This window comes from Anguilla anguilla, chromosome 9 (assembly GCF_013347855.1).
Source record: "Anguilla anguilla isolate fAngAng1 chromosome 9, fAngAng1.pri, whole genome shotgun sequence".
In the NCBI taxonomy this organism is placed as follows: Eukaryota; Metazoa; Chordata; class Actinopteri; order Anguilliformes; family Anguillidae; genus Anguilla; species Anguilla anguilla.
Window position 1 is genome coordinate 29,710,284 of NC_049209.1, and position 15,399 is coordinate 29,725,682.

Here is a 15,399-nt window from a genome sequence, read left to right on the forward strand (position 1 = left end):
CCTACCACTGAAGACTGAGCAAAACAGCGATTGAAACAATAAAACAGCATTTCTGGGGATTTAATCATGCAGGAGCATTACTTTATTATTCTGTGTCAAATCCCTCCTCCAGCCAGGTTCTGTGATCTCTCCATCATTGATATTTCCTGAGTGAGACAGTCATCCTGGTGCGGGATTACTGCTCCCCTCATATAAACTGCCTTTTCTCCATTGTTTGCATTTTTTCTGCTTTGCAGGAGTTTGCAGCAGGAAGCAGGAAGACGTCGGTTGAGGAGGAGTGAGCCGTGTGTGCGTGTGTGTGTGTGTGTGTGTGTGTGTGAGCGAGCGTGCCAGTGCGTGCGTCGGGGGGGGCACGTCTGGCGATGCGACGGCAGCTCTGTCCGGCCCATGGTTTATCGCGGGAATGGAGTCGGAGAAGACCAGGCGTTTCTGACACGGAGCGATCGCAAACCCGCCCTCTTCTCCGCCATGCCGGGGTCCTCTGCCTGCTGCTGCTCGCCCTCTGCCTGCCCGTCAACAGCCACGCCACCGTCTTCAAGGTGGGCGTGGTGGGACCGTGGTCATGTGACCCTCTCTTCGGCAAGGCCATGCCCGACATGGCGGCGCGTTTGGCGGTGAACAGGATCAACCGGGACGCCTCTCTGTCGCTGGGCTCCACCTTTGACTACGTGCTTTTGGAGGAGGACTGCCAGACCTCCGGGGCCCTGCAGGGGTTCCTGGGGTACAACACCCGTGCCTCCGCCTTTGTGGGACCCGCCAACCCAGGCTACTGCGACGCCGCCGCCCTGCTGGCCAGGAGCTGGAATAAAGCGCTGTTCTCCTGGGCCTGCGTTGGCCACGAGCTGGACGACGTACACAGATACCCCAACTTCGCCCGCACCTTGCCCACGCCCACCTGGGTGCTGCTCACCTTGCTGCACCACTTCCGCTGGGCACATGTGGGCGTGGTGTCCTCTGCAGAGGACGCCTGGGTTGAGACGGCCAGCGCGGTGGCCAGCACCCTGCGCAGCCATGGCCTCCCCGTGGAACTGGTGACCTCCACGGGCTCCGACCCCGCCAGCCTGCGCCACGCCCTGGCCAAGATCAGAAGGATGGAGCACCTGCGAAGTAAGTGTTCTCACTGAGGTCACAGATCATCCACAGCAACCAGATTAGAAGCTGCTGCCTTCCTTCTGAGAATCTTTTAATGTTAAGAATATGGAGCTGACCATCCTTACTTCTATAGAATTTCTGTATCCACTGTCAGCCTGCTGTGTATAGACATTTCATTAGATTATCCCCTTTGGGAGAATTCTGAACCATTCTGGGCATTTCAGTAAGGTTCTCAACTGTTCTTTTTCAGGTTGCCATCTGGTTTATAATTAAATTTTTCTTGAAATTTAGTGAGTGTTTTTCAGGCCCACATAGGTTAAAAGTCATGGTTCTAGAATCTTTGCTTACAGTTACAATTAGTGATTGTTACATCAGCATTAGAATGTGTAGTTAAGAACTTTGTAATTACACACCCTCTCCTCCAGTGGTGATCCTCTGCATGCACTCCGTGCTGATTGGAGGGGAGACACAGAGGCGGTTCCTGGAGACTGCCTACGACATGCGTCTGACGGACGGCTCTGTGGTGTTTGTGCCGTACGACACGCTCCTGTACAGTTTGCCGTACCGCGATGTGCACTATCCCGCCCTGCGGAACAACAGCAAGCTCCGCCGCGCCTACGACGCCGTGCTCACAGTAACGCTGGAGTCGCCCGGCCCCTCCTTCTACCAGGCCTACCAGGACGCAGTGGAACACGGCGAGCTGCCAAAAAACCTCAAACCCCATCAGGTACATCATCTGCTGCAGAGTGATTGGTTGGTGTTGTGGCTTGAAGAGCAGTGTGGTGTAGTGGTTAGAGCAGCAGTGTGGTGTAGTGGTTAGAGCAGCGGTTTGGTGTAGTGGTTAGAGCAGCAGTTTGGTGTAGTGGTCAGAGCAGCAGTGTGGTGTAGTGGTTCAAGCAGCAGTTTTGTGTAGTGGTTCGAGTAGCAGTGTGGTGTAGTGGTCTGAGCAGCAGTGTGGTGCAGTGGTTAGAGTAGCAGTGTGGTGTAGTGGTCAGAGCAGCAGCGTGGTGCAGTGGTCAGAGCAGCAGTTTGGTGTAGTGGTCAGAGCAGCAGTTTGGTGTAGTGGTCAGAGCAGCAGCGTGGTGTAGTGGTCAGCAGCAGCGTGGTGTAGTGGTCAGCAGCAGTGTGGTGTAGTGGACAGCAGCAGCGTGGTGTAGTGGTCAGCGGCAGTGTGGTGTAGTGGTCAGAGCAGCAGTGTGGTGTAGTGGTCAGCAGCAGTGTGGTGTAGTGGTCACAGCAGCAGTTTGGTGTAGTGTTCAGAGCAGCAGTGTGGTGTAGTGGTTAGAGCAGCAGTTTGGTGTAGTGGTTAGAGCAGCAGTTTGGTGTAGTGGTCACAGCAGCAGTTTGGTGTAGTGTTCAGAGCAGCAGTGTGGTGTAGTGGTTAGAGCAGCAGTTTGGTGTAGTGGTTAGAGCAGCAGTTTGGTGTAGTGGTCACAGCAGCAGTTTGGTGTAGTGTTCAGAGCAGCAGTGTGGTGTAGTGGTTAGAGCAGCAGTTTGGTGTAGTGGTTAGAGCAGCAGTTTGGTGTAGTGGTCACAGCAGCAGTGTGATGTAGTGGTCAGAGCAGCAGTGTGGTGTAGTGGTTAGAGCAGCAGTTTGGTGAGCAATGTGGTGAGAGCTGCTGGCTGGTTCATTTGGTTAAGGCACCATGCTCCAAGGTCTTGAATCACATCCAGACCGTGCCGTTGCCAACTGTGGCTGGTAGCCCCACAGGGTGATGTTCAATTGGTGATTGCATCGCCCAGGGTATGGGAGGGTTTAATTAGTTAGGGGTCTGTGTTTTATCACTGTCTAGCGACCCCTGCTGGTCAATCAGGCGCAGGCATGCGACACCACTTGTCTCGAAGGAGGACCGTAGCTGCTGACAGCTGGCCATTCTAAATTAGGGTGGGAATTGGATTTGCTTAGATCCACGTTGGGTGCCAGATTTTTTTTTTTTTTTAAACGAGTTGTGTGATGTAGTCAGTGGTGAAAGTTATTTTTAACCGGTAAAGCTAATCCACAGGAAGAAAATAGGGTGTCATTCATTTTTTGACCTACGTTTAACTTTTAATCAACTACTATGTAGGTACTAGACTAAAACACTGTGAAATATAAGATTAATTTTACCTTATAGATTCACCACACATCTATTGCCCCTCTATACTTTTTCAAACGCATTGTAAAAGACTTCAGCTGAATATTTGTTTTTAGAGCTCAAATGACTGTGTGGAAGTGACATCTTCTTTCTGTTTTTCTGTCACATTTCTTTGTTAAGCCAGACATTTCGATTGTTTGCTTGATTGTTCACTAAAATATTTCCTTGATTATTAAATGGATGTAGGAACTAATGTAATTTTCAGAGTCTGTAAAAAACTTTACTGCAAAGCCTAGTTTTCATGGTAAGCTGTTTAAATGATTTGGTAAGTATTGTATGTTTCTGGTTAGCTGCCTAGCCGTCTTTACATTACAGACGAAATAACAGCTGTCAAGCTGGCTGAGACAAGCTAGATAGACTAACATACCAATTTTTAGTGGTTTGGTGTTAAAATTAGTCCTTCTTTTGTATTTTGAGGTAGACTATGATAATATATACGATTATATTAGAAAAACGACTTTATTATCCACACATGTGGAGATTTGCCTTTGACTACACATAGCATATGAAACACATTACCCACAATACTTGAATATTTATTGCACTAAAATAATAATAATAATAATACAAAAAGAATGTGGACCCTAGAACAGATTTCTGTATTGAGAGAGAGGTGAGGCATAGTTATTATACAAGCAAACCCCAGGAGGAGATAATGTGCTGTAATATCATGTAAGTTTCATCTCTTTGTTACCAGCATTCTGTGGCAGGCTGCTCTAGTTTACTTTCAGCAGAGGGTGTAATGACTAGAGGGGCAGTGTGGTGTGAGAATAATCCATTCAGTTGGATTGTGCTATCCATTATCCTATAATCTGCGCTTCCTCTTAATCTTTTTAATCAGTTTGGTCACAGCTAATTTTACCTGTATATTTAAGAAGGATATTCTATACACATGTACACGCCGTGGATAATATATTTAAAGGTTTCAATTTAATTGCAGGCGAAAGGATCTCACTGAATGTGTCTGGAAACCTGTATTTATTTATGTTTCTGGGTTTGTATATTTGCCTGTATACATGACTGGTTGTCTATATGTGTGTGTGTGCGTGTGTATGTGTGTGTGCGTGTGCGTGTGTGTGTGTGTGTGTGTGCGTGCGTGTGTGTGTTTGTGTGTGTGTGTGTGTGTGTGCACGTGTGTGTGTTCCTCTGTTGCAGGTGTCTCCTCTGTTCAGTACCCTGTACAGCTCTGTGCTGATGGTTCCTCTGTTGCAGGTGTCTCCTCTGTTCGGCACCCTGTACAGTTCTGTGCTGATGGTTCCTCTGTTGCAGGTGTCTCCTCTGTTCGGTACCCTGTACAGCTCTGTGCTGATGGTTCCTCTGTTGCAGGTGTCTCCTCTGTTCGGTACCCTGTACAGCTCTGTGCTGATGGTTCCTCTGTTGCAGGTGTCTCCTCTGCTCGGTACCCTGTACAGCTCTGTGCTGATGGTTCCTCTGTTGCAGGTGTCTCCTCTGTTCGGCACCCTGTACAGCTCTGTGCTGATGGTTCCTCTGTTGCAGGTGTCTCCTCTGCTCGGTACCCTGTACAGCTCTGTGCTGATGGTTCCTCTGTTGCAGGTGTCTCCTCTGTTCGGCACCCTGTACAGTTCTGTGCTGATGGTTCCTCTGTTGCAGGTGTCTCCTCTGTTCGGTACCCTGTACAGTTCTGTGCTGATGGTGGCCCACGCCCTGCGGGGTGTGCGGGACTCGGGGGAGTGGCTGTCGGGGGCAAGCTTGGCCCGGCACACCCGCAGCCTCGCCTTCGCCGGCTTCTCCCAGCGCGTCCGCACCAACAGCTCCGGCGCCTGCCTGCTGGACTACGCCGTGCTGGACACGGACGGGCAGTCCTGCGCGCTGCACCCCACGCACCGCGTCGACACGGAGACCGGCGCGGTGCGCTTCCTGGGCCGCCACATCCACTTCCCCCACGGCTCCGCCCCCAAAGCCGACTCCAGCTGCTGGTTCACCCGCGGCAAGCTCTGCACCGGAGGTGAGGAAGGGAGGGAGAGAAAAGAGAGAGACTGAGAGAAAGAGAAAGAAAGTGCCAGATGGAGATTGGTGTGGCAGAAGAGGACAGTGGGGTCTTAGACAAGAAAAGCATCAGAAGAATTATGTTATAAATACCGTGCCCTCTAAAAGTGTGGGAACAGTAGAGTGAAATCTGTTATTTTTACTGTATGCACAAGGCATTTTGATATGAGATCAAAACATGAATATTCGACAGAAGTACAGACAATTTGTTTCTTTTTCATGGTATATACTGCATATGCTTGTATGTTTTACCATTTTACAGAAACGATACAGTACAGTGTTATAAAAACAGTATATATACATATATATATATATATATATATATATATAATAAAATACCTATATATATATATATATATATATATATATATATGTATCATGAAACTTTCTGTGTTTGATCTTTTGTGTTTCTGCATTTGTTTGGTACTCCAGGGGTGGATCCATTCTTTGCGCTGAGCATCTTCCTGTCTGTCTTTCTGCTGATTTTGATCCTGATGGGGACCTCATTCTTCATAAGGTATGGCATCGTGGCACAGCATTTTACTATTATATTATATTTACCCTGGTTTTTTGTAGAGAGCGAGAAAGGGCCACAGAGTCTCCCCCTAAACCCTCTGTGCCCCTACATGTCCCAGGCGACGCATCAGCAAGATCAGGATGGTCCGTGGACCAAACAAGATCCTTCTGACCCTGGCAGATGTCACATTCATCAACCCATCACTAAGCAGCAAGGTCAGAGCCTTGGAACACCATAGAATGTACCAGAAAGTTCATAGGTCAAATGAAATATGGGTTGTTTCATGTTATGTTATAAACACACTCATTGCCATTTTGAAAAAGTGAGATATTACTGAGAGCACAGCTGTTTATTATGGTATCTATATTCTTGTAATAAAATATAAAAATGTCTGATCAGCACTTAATCTGTGTGCAGAAGCTGAGCATAAGCGAAAGCAAAAGCAGCGATATGGGGCGGAGTCCATCTGATGCGGACCACAGCCTTAAATCCCCATACTCCTCCTCCAGCCTGGCCCCTGCCACATACGAGAACTCCAACGTGGTCATCTATGAGGTGAGGAGGCGGGGCTGGGAGGTGGGGCCGGGCGGACTAGGTTAGCGCAAGGATTGAAGAGCGAGGCTCAGAATGTCATCGCTGCTTACCTGCTAGTCACTGCCTTGAACTGATTCAGTAAGTCAGTTATAATGCTTTGTTGCGGTGGCATGGAGTCGTTTTATTGGGTCATGACAGTCAGTGATTGACATGGGCCAATGACTGGTGGTAGGTCCACCCCAGATGGTGTCCATGAAACCTCACTCTGCCATTTTAACGTGTCGCATGGCAGGAATGTGTAGAAATGAGGAGACATTTCTGTGCCATTGCCATGGGCTTCAACTATGGATTTTTACATAAATTAGCAACAACATGTAGGTCATCTGCCTTTAAATTCCATGAGCAGGTATCACCCTGAAAATTCTTATTATTGTTTCTTCTGTGCTTATTTTCTCTCAGTCTAGAATGGGCAATCACAAACTTTCTTTTCCAGGGAGATTGGGCATGGCTGAAAAAGCTCCCGTCTGGAAATTTTGGAGCCATCAACCCGAAAACCAGCGACATTTTTGAAATGGTTGGTTTGTAGGTCATGCACGAGGATGCCAGTTAACATTGTTTGTGAGGCACTTGCAGTGGCAAGGGTGATGTGTGACTGGAACATTTCGCCCACTTTTTCAGCTGAAGGACATGCGGCACGAGAACGTTAATCCCTTCCTGGGGTTCTTCCATGACTGTGACATGCTGGCCATTGTGACAGAGTTCTGCTCCCGAGGTAGCCTGCGGGACCTGCTGCACAACGAGGACGTCAAACTGGACTGGATGTTCAAGTCCTCGCTGCTGCTGGACCTCATCAAGGTGACCCCACCACACCCTGCATCAGTAGCCATCCTAGGCACAGGCAACATTGGCAATTGCTTAGGGTGGCACAGCTTGTAACGGCATTCTCTCCTTGTTTGGTGTGTGTCCATTGTCCATTCTCCTCTGTTGCATTTGCTTTAGTTTTGTATGTGTTTTTGAATTTGCAGCACATTTCCTTTTTGAATTTGCTTTGGCATTATGCAGTATTTCTTCTCTTGAAGCACATTTCCTATGTTGTGTTTGCTTTAGCTTTTTTGTTTGCGTTCTGAATTTTGAAATAGTTTCTGGATCTGTCGCTCAGTCGTCCTTGTGGGCATATATCGAGATTGTAAAGATAACTAATTCAACATCGACAGGAAAAGGTGAAAGCCACCTGGTGCCAAATTTAGGAGGAAAAGAAAAGAGCACAACCTAAAAAAATAGGACCTTAACGGTACCCCGTAAACTAAACTAAACCAAACCAACTCGTAAAATCCTGTGACCCACTTCACAAGGGTTCACTCTGTTCCCTCTGCAAAATATACCCTTACAAATCAAAGCAGCACAAAATAAAACTAAATCAGATTGTTCCTCTCAGTGAGGTTCAAATTGTCTGCAGCCAGCTTCTACTGGGCACGTTCAATGCTTCCCCTGGAAATGAACTGAGCATGCTCACTGCATATTTGTGGCAGTGCACTGAGCGTTCCCACAGTATCTCTCTCTGGCGGTGAACGAAGCACAGTAATTGCACCTCCCTTTGTCAGGGAACTGTGAGTGCTCACCGTCTTTCTCTTGGACAGGGCATGAAGTACCTGCACCACAGGGATCTGTGCCACGGCCGGCTAAAGTCACGAAACTGTGTGGTGGACGGACGATTTGTGCTCAAGATCAGTGACTATGGCTACAAGGAGGTTCTGGAGGCTCAGAAGTTTCCTTATGTTCACCCACCCCCTGAGGGTGAGTGGAGTCTGCAGCACACTGGAATAGTAGTCTGAATCACTCACAGGGATCGTAGTTTCTGTTCGTCTCTGTCACTCACAGGGATCATAGTTTGTGTTGGTCTCTATCACTCACAGGGATTGGCATAGGTATAGGCAAAGATCTGTAAACTAGAAATGAAATAAAAACACAGAGGAGTTTCATTTCCAATTAAACTAAATAAATTGGAAATGAAAATGAAAATAGTATAGACCTAAAAAAAAAAATTACTTTTACAAAACTATAATTACCTTGCTGAAAATGACATGTGAGTGTGTGTGTGTATGTGTGTATGTGCATATATGTGTGTGTGTATGTGAATGTGTGTGTGTGTGTGTGTTTATGTCTGTTTGTATATGTGTGTGTGTGTGTGTATGTGCATATATGTGTGTGTGTGTGTGTTTATGTCTGTTTGTATATGTGTGTGTGTGTGTGTGCATGTGAGTGTGTGTGTGTGTGTGTTTATGTCTGTTTGTATATGTGTGTGTGTGTGTGTGCATGTGCGTGTGTGTGTGTGTGTCTCAGAGCTGCTGTGGACGGCCCCTGAGCTACTGAGGGCCCCGAAACCAGGCCTCAATGGCTCCCTGCCGGGTGACGTGTACAGCTTCTCCATCATCATGCAGGAGGTGGTGATCCGAGGCCCGCCGTTCTGCATGCTGGGCCTGCCAGCCGAAGGTAGGGCAGGGAGGCCGTGCTGACTAATATGGGGTCAGCCCCGACCACATTGTGAACTGGTCTGGAATTAGCATTATTCATATAGAAACTGATCTGGGGGTCAACTGTTGGTGGGTAAAATTTTCTGGAGATCTACTGTCCTGGTGGTTTTCATTCCAACACTAGCAAAGCACATATCACTCAACAACTACAGATCTTGTCAAGCTGCTATTTAGTAGAATCAGAAGCGTAAAATGAGGGTTTAAATTAAAACCTATAGGTTGTTTGGTCTCCAGGAACAGGGGTGGGCAGCCCTGGTGTAAATAATATTAGTGTGTGGATAATCTCTTGACATGGAAAGTGATTTGGCGTGATGGTTCTGGTTGTGGTTCTTGGAGAGCTCATTCTGGTTCTGATTCTGGTTCTGGTTCTTGCAGAGGCAGAGCTCATTCTGGTTCTGGTTCTGGTTATGGTTTTGGGTCTTGCAGAGGCAGAGCTCATTCTGGTTCTGGTTCTGGTTTTGGTTCTTGCAGAGGCAGAGCTCATTCTGGTTCTGGTTCTGGTTTTGGTTCTTGCAGAGGCAGAGCTAATTCTGGTTCTGGTTCTTGTAGAGGCAGAGCTCATTCTGGGTCTGGTTCTGGTTCTGGCAGAGATCATTCAGAAGCTGCAGAAGCCGCCTCCCCTGTGCCGGCCAGTGGTGTCTCCAGACCACGCCCCCCTGGAGTGCATTCAGCTGATGAAGCAGTGCTGGAACGAGCAACCCGAAAAACGACCAGCTTTCGACGAGATCTTTGACCAGGTAATGTCGTCGCCGCAAATTTCTGAACCGTATTAGGACCACGCATTCCTGATTTGCAGGCTCACTCAGCGCGTACTCCTTCCCTCAGTTTAAAAACGTCAATAAGGGGAAGAAGACGAACATCATCGACTCCATGCTGCGCATGTTGGAGCAGTACTCCAGCAACCTGGAGGAGCTGATCCGGGAGAGGACCGAGGAGCTGGAGATCGAGAAACAGAAGACTGAGAAACTGCTCACGCAGATGCTCCCCCCGTAAGTCACACTTACTGCATATACACACGGTAATGCACACACATATGCATGTATGAACACACTTTCACACTATCCTCCTGAAACCCGTCAATTTATTTTCAGCAATGACGCTCCGGTAGTAATGTCAAGAACTAGATATTCTACTGAAACCTACTCTACAAGGAACATTCAATAAAAATAAATAATATTTTAACTGGACCATGTTTTTGTCATCCAAAACACAATTACTATATGTGAAAAAATTTTAAAACCAAAACATTTTTTTCTGCTGGGTCTTAGGAGAATATCCAGACAGTAACATAATGTACACACAAATAATTACTGAAAACGATCAAACGTACACACACACATGGGCACATCCATAAAGACTTACGTGCACACACTCTTTCAGTGATCTGTACTCATGTGTACCCCATTCCTCAGGTCTGTTGCAGAGGCACTGAAAATGGGGTGCACTGTGGAGCCAGAACACTTTGAAGGTGTGACGCTGTACTTCAGTGACATTGTGGGGTTCACCACCATCTCTGCAAACAGCGAGCCCATCGAAGTGGTCGACCTCCTTAACGACCTCTACACTTTATTTGATGCCATCATCGGAAACCACGACGTCTACAAGGTCTACTATTCCTTTTTCCTCCTGGTGCAATAGGCTGCAATTCACAGTAAAGTGTCACCATATGTTTTTTTGTAAAACAAAGTAAAGTATCCCATATATTTCTTTGTGCTGCACGGTAAAATGTTCCCAAATGTTTCTTTTTACAGCACAGTAAAGTGTCCCCATATGTTTCTTTGTGCAGCACAGTAAAGTGTCCCCACATGTTTCTTTGTGCAGCACAGTAAAGTGTCCCCATGTTTCTTAGTGCAGCACAGTAAAGTGTCCCCGTATGTTTCTTTGTGCAGCACAGTAAAGTGTCCCCATGTGTTTCTTTGTGCAGCACAGTAAAGTGTCCCCATGTTTCTTAGTGCAGCACAGTAAAGTGTCCCCACATGTTTCTTTGTGCAGCACAGTAAAGTGTCCCCATGTTTCTTAGTGCAGCACAGTAAAGTGTCCCCGTATGTTTCTTTGTGCAGCACAGTAAAGTGTCCCCATGTGTTTCTTTGTGCAGCACAGTAAAGTGTCCCCATGTTTCTTAGTGCAGCACAGTAAAGTGTCCCCGTATGTTTCTTTGTGCAGCACAGTAAAGTGTCCCCATATGTTTCTTAGTGCACCACAGTAAAGTGTCTCCATATGTTTCTTTATTCAGTATAGTAAAGTGTCCCCATGTATTTCCTGCAGGTGGAGACCATTGGCGATGCGTACATGGTAGCGTCGGGACTTCCTGTTCCAAACGGGGATCGGCATGCGGCTGAGATCGCCAACATGTCCCTGGACATCCTCAGCGCCGTCGGCACCTTCAAGATGCGGCACATGCCCGACGTGCCAGTGCGCATCCGTATTGGCCTGCACACGGGTGGGCACAGGGAGAGAGAGAGAGTGGTGGCTTCCTAAGCCCCTCAGCGTGTTATCACAATGCGGAGAGCAGAGTCTTCATTTGGTCCAAAAATGCCAGTGACTCTCATGCAGCCTGTGTTCCGGTATCCTGGCTGTGCCAGTACTGGCTGTGTACAAAGCATGCTATTTTATATGGTAGTTATTTACAAAATATATATACAAAAATCAGGGTAAGCACAGTACCCTTCCCCACGCAACTGTTTATAAGCTTCCATCCCCACCGTGTGAAGAGATATTTCCAGTTCCCTGACAGAATGACGGTGTCTAACCCAGTATGTCTGTGTGTTTTGGTTCTGGTTCTGGTTCCAGGCCCATGTGTGGCTGGAGTGGTGGGTCTCACCATGCCCAGGTACTGCCTGTTTGGAGACACAGTGAACACTGCCTCTCGAATGGAGTCCACGGGGATGCGTGAGTCTGATCCACAGCTCTGGCCAATACAGAGCAACTCCAGGACATTATGTCCAGGGTTCCTTGTGTGTTTTACACTGTAACCCTATGAATATGAAATATAAAGGCCTGGGACATACATTACACGTCTGATACATCAAATGTATAATTAAGATGTTGACATTGACCCCATTTGCTGAATGTTAATTTTGGCAGCTTACCGCATCCATGTGAGTGACAGCACTGTGAAGGTTCTGCTGGAACTGAAGGAGGGCTACAAGGTGCAGCGAAGAGGAAGGACAGAACTTGAGGTGAGAGAGATCAGTGCGTATAATGTATAGTGTCCTAGTAGGGGCCTGCCATCTGTCTGTGGGGCTTCTTAAATATTATATTTCCCCACTGAAACAGTATCAGTACTCTCTCACATACTCTCATTCTGTTAATCTCTCTAACACACTCTCTCTCTCTCTCTCTCTCTCTCTCTCTCTCTCTCTCGTCCTGCTTCACAGGGCAAAGGAATGGAGGAGACTTACTGGCTCACTGGTAAGGAAGGCTTCGCCAAACCACTGCCCATCCCACCAGAGCTCAAGCCAGGGTAAGGGGCATGTTTTCTCTCAACTCATGTCAGTGTGTCCATTGTGTGTAGTTGTGTGTGAGGTAGTGGGCGGTAGTGTGCAGTTGTGTCTTTGTGTGCAGTTGTGGGCGGCAGTGTGCGGTTGTGTGGGTTTGTGTGTGGTCGTGTGCGTGTCTGTCTTGTTTAGGTGTTTCCTTCTGTATCTTACAGGCAGAAAGCTCATGGGCTCCAGATGGAGGAAATAGCTCAGTACAAGCGGCGAAAAGCAGAGCAACAGCTTGCCGGCAGGAAGAACTGAGGTAATGCTAGTGCAGAAGTGGAGTGACTGGGCTGTACTGCACCACACAGTGGTATAATATTAATAAATATTAAATAATATTTACATTCAACATGTGCAACATGCTTTGACCCATTACCTTTATAAAAGATTTCTGTGTTATAAGAAGTAGATTCAAACGTTTCCATTTTTGCATGAACAGCGAAATGTGCTAGACTGTGCTGGACTGCTGTAGACTGTACAAGAATGCACTGGACTGCGCTAGACTGTGCTGCTTGGCTCTGATGACTGGTTTTCTCTTGCTGTGCAGACCAGGGAAGTTGGGAGCCTGCTGAAGCTGCTTCTGCAGTGGGGCTTTAAAGAAGATCTGCTACGTGCAGCTAGTCTCACAGCTGAGCACGGCGGGCCACAGCGAAGGACACGGCCAGACAGACAGCAGTGTGCCCACAGACGTGGCACCACACACCCACCTGCACCAAGCCAACTGTGGCAGCAGTGAACTCACCTGGAGAGGCCTCCCGCTTTGAGCCCAGAGGGGATTTTTTGTTCTTTTTGTTTTTTTTCATTCTTTATGAGGAAGCAGGGACCAGTTTTATAGAGAGACTCTACTCGAGTACTGCGAGAGACAGAGAAATAGAGACAGAGAGATGAGAGAGAGAAGAAAGATGACAGGAGAGAGAGAGAGAATAGAGAGAAAGAGCAAGAGAGAGAGAGAGAGAGAGGGACAGAGAGAAGGACAACTGCAGCCCTGTGTCAGAATGGAATATTTGTGAAAGAACTAAAGTTCAAATCAAGAGCTCCGCTGGCTGCCAGGTTAGGGCGGGGTCGGAGGGTGAAAAGGAAGCTGCAGATACAGTCTACTGGCCGTGGAGAGATCAGTGGCCTTGTCTCATTGTGCAGCACCTCGCGACACGTGTTCCCCTCTGGAGTTATAAATATCCGGCAGACTTCATGGCTGAGCTGGAAGAGGATCGGATCCCTGGCCCTCACACCCCCGCTCTGTGCTTCTGCTCCAGTGAGAGGAAACCTTGCAGGGTCTGTAGCAGGTGCAGTGGGCTGCATGCTCAACCCCTTGCTCTGCGCTTTAGGTCATGTGATCCTTTGCTTTTCTGTGTGATTTTGTTTGTTTTGCGCTCTTCTTGTCGCCCCTGCTACAAAATAGCCTGTCTGTCTGGCTTGGGGGGGGAACACTTCCCTGAGGAAGATTTTTACGATCACTGCCTCTCTTACACAGAAATGAGGCTATAGGACTGCCCCATAACTACTGTTGAAATTGTGGATACTCTAAATACCCCTGAAATACATCTGAAATAGTAGAGACCTTAAATACCCATAACTACAGACAAAACAGTACAGACGCTGAATACCCCACAACTACAGACAAAACAGTACAGATGCTAAATACCCCATAACTATAGATTAAATATTACAGACGCCAAATAGCCCATAACTATAGATGAAGGTTTACAGACGCTAAATAACCGTTATGTAGAGACTAAATAAAAACCCAGTATCTGCAGACTCTAAATAAGCCAAAACTACAGGTTATATATTACAGATGATAAATACCCTGTAACTCAATTAAATATTACAGTCAGTAAATACCCCTTAACTACAGACTAAATACCCATTAGTGTCAGACACTAACTAACCCTTAACTACAGACTAAATACCCATTAGTGTCAGACACTAACTACCCCTTAACTACAGACTGAATACCCATTAGTGACAGACACTAACTACCCCATAACTACAGACTGAATACCCCATAACTACAGTCACTAAATATCCCATTGCTCCAGACTATCATCCCAACATCCTATAATGGTAGAAGAACTAAGGGTTGGGTTATATGGTGCCATGTTACCTGGAAACAGTATATATTCCTTTCAGTTTTGTTTGGAACAGACACTGTAATTAGTAGCAGCTGCATAAGGGGATTTGTAGATTATTTTACCATTCAGCAACAAAGTGAATGGTCTCCAACCTACATGCTCACCTGGACCAACCTGTAAATTCTCTTTAATGTTCATCTGTGTGCTCACCTGTAAATGCACATGTACTGTATGTTTACTTGTTTACTTACATGTATGTTCACCTGTGTTCAACTGTAAACTCTCATGTACAATCACCTGTGCATATGTAGTTTTATGAATTCTCAGCATTTTAAGCAACATATGTTCAAAAATGTATTAATTGATGTATGTAACTATGGAATTTGCACTGTATGCATTTAATTTACTTCAATTACTGTATGGATTCTATATGTCTCGTATGTTTTTTGTTTGTTTTTGCAAGACCTGTCAATATTGTAACAAACATATTTTGTTTAAATTTGTATTGTTTTGTAGATATCTCTCAAGTAGAAAATTTTGCTGGCACATCATTTGTTGTCTTGTGAATTGTAGTCTATATATGTGGCATTGTTATTGTCATATACTTATTATATGGCTTCAGATCAGCTCTAAAATAAATATTCTGGGATTTGATAAATCATATATAGTTAAAAATTCATAAAATCACCTAATCTGGATTCTTCAAATAATTTATACTCTGACATTTTTTACTAAAAACAAAAGCATCAGTTTCGAGAAAGTATGTATTCATGAGTATGGAAGCTATTGATTCAGAGATAGAATGTAATAAATGGTGAAAATACCTGATCATATGCATTTTACATTATTCTGCATACAGTGCATCTCAGTAATGATTTCAGCTATGGGCTGCAGGGCAGGTGAGTCTTTTGTATTATGCAACATCTGGAACAAGTACAAAAACGGAAAGAAAGAAAAAGGAATGGAATACTAAAATATCATTTGACAGCCTGCCAGAAAGTGCTCTTATTGATATTTGAGAATGCAGTT

At 46.2% G+C, this 15,399-nt stretch overlaps 1 protein-coding gene across 1 annotated transcript; it reads left to right on the forward strand.

The window, feature by feature from the left end:
• Nucleotides 1–354: 354 nt before the first annotated feature.
• Nucleotides 355–15,198, forward strand: gc2 (guanylyl cyclase 2). Its single transcript, XM_035431875.1, has 19 exons — nt 355–1,107; nt 1,518–1,819; nt 4,839–5,193; nt 5,667–5,751; nt 5,870–5,966; nt 6,169–6,306; nt 6,779–6,859; nt 6,964–7,140; nt 7,923–8,079; nt 8,626–8,775; nt 9,405–9,553; nt 9,642–9,805; nt 10,229–10,421; nt 11,082–11,256; nt 11,607–11,705; nt 11,901–11,995; nt 12,194–12,279; nt 12,469–12,557; nt 12,846–15,198. Exons 1-18 carry the CDS (start codon nt 363–365, stop codon nt 12,554–12,556), a joined length of 3,336 nt encoding a protein of 1,111 aa, XP_035287766.1. The 5' UTR covers nt 355–362; the 3' UTR covers nt 12,557; nt 12,846–15,198.
• Nucleotides 15,199–15,399: the final 201 nt, after the last annotated feature.

What these genes read in the sequence shown, in the direction of transcription:
- gc2 (XM_035431875.1), top strand. Translation starts at nt 363, where the DNA reads ATGCGACGGCAGCTCTGTCCGGCCCATGGTTTATCGCGGGAATGGAGT. An exon ending in TCGACGAGATCTTTGACCAG is followed by an intron (nt 9,554 to 9,641) that starts GTAATGTCGTCG and finishes TCCTTCCCTCAG; the next exon opens with TTTAAAAACGTCAATAAGGG. An exon ending in AATGGAGTCCACGGGGATGC is followed by an intron (nt 11,706 to 11,900) that starts GTGAGTCTGATC and finishes TAATTTTGGCAG; the next exon opens with CTTACCGCATCCATGTGAGT.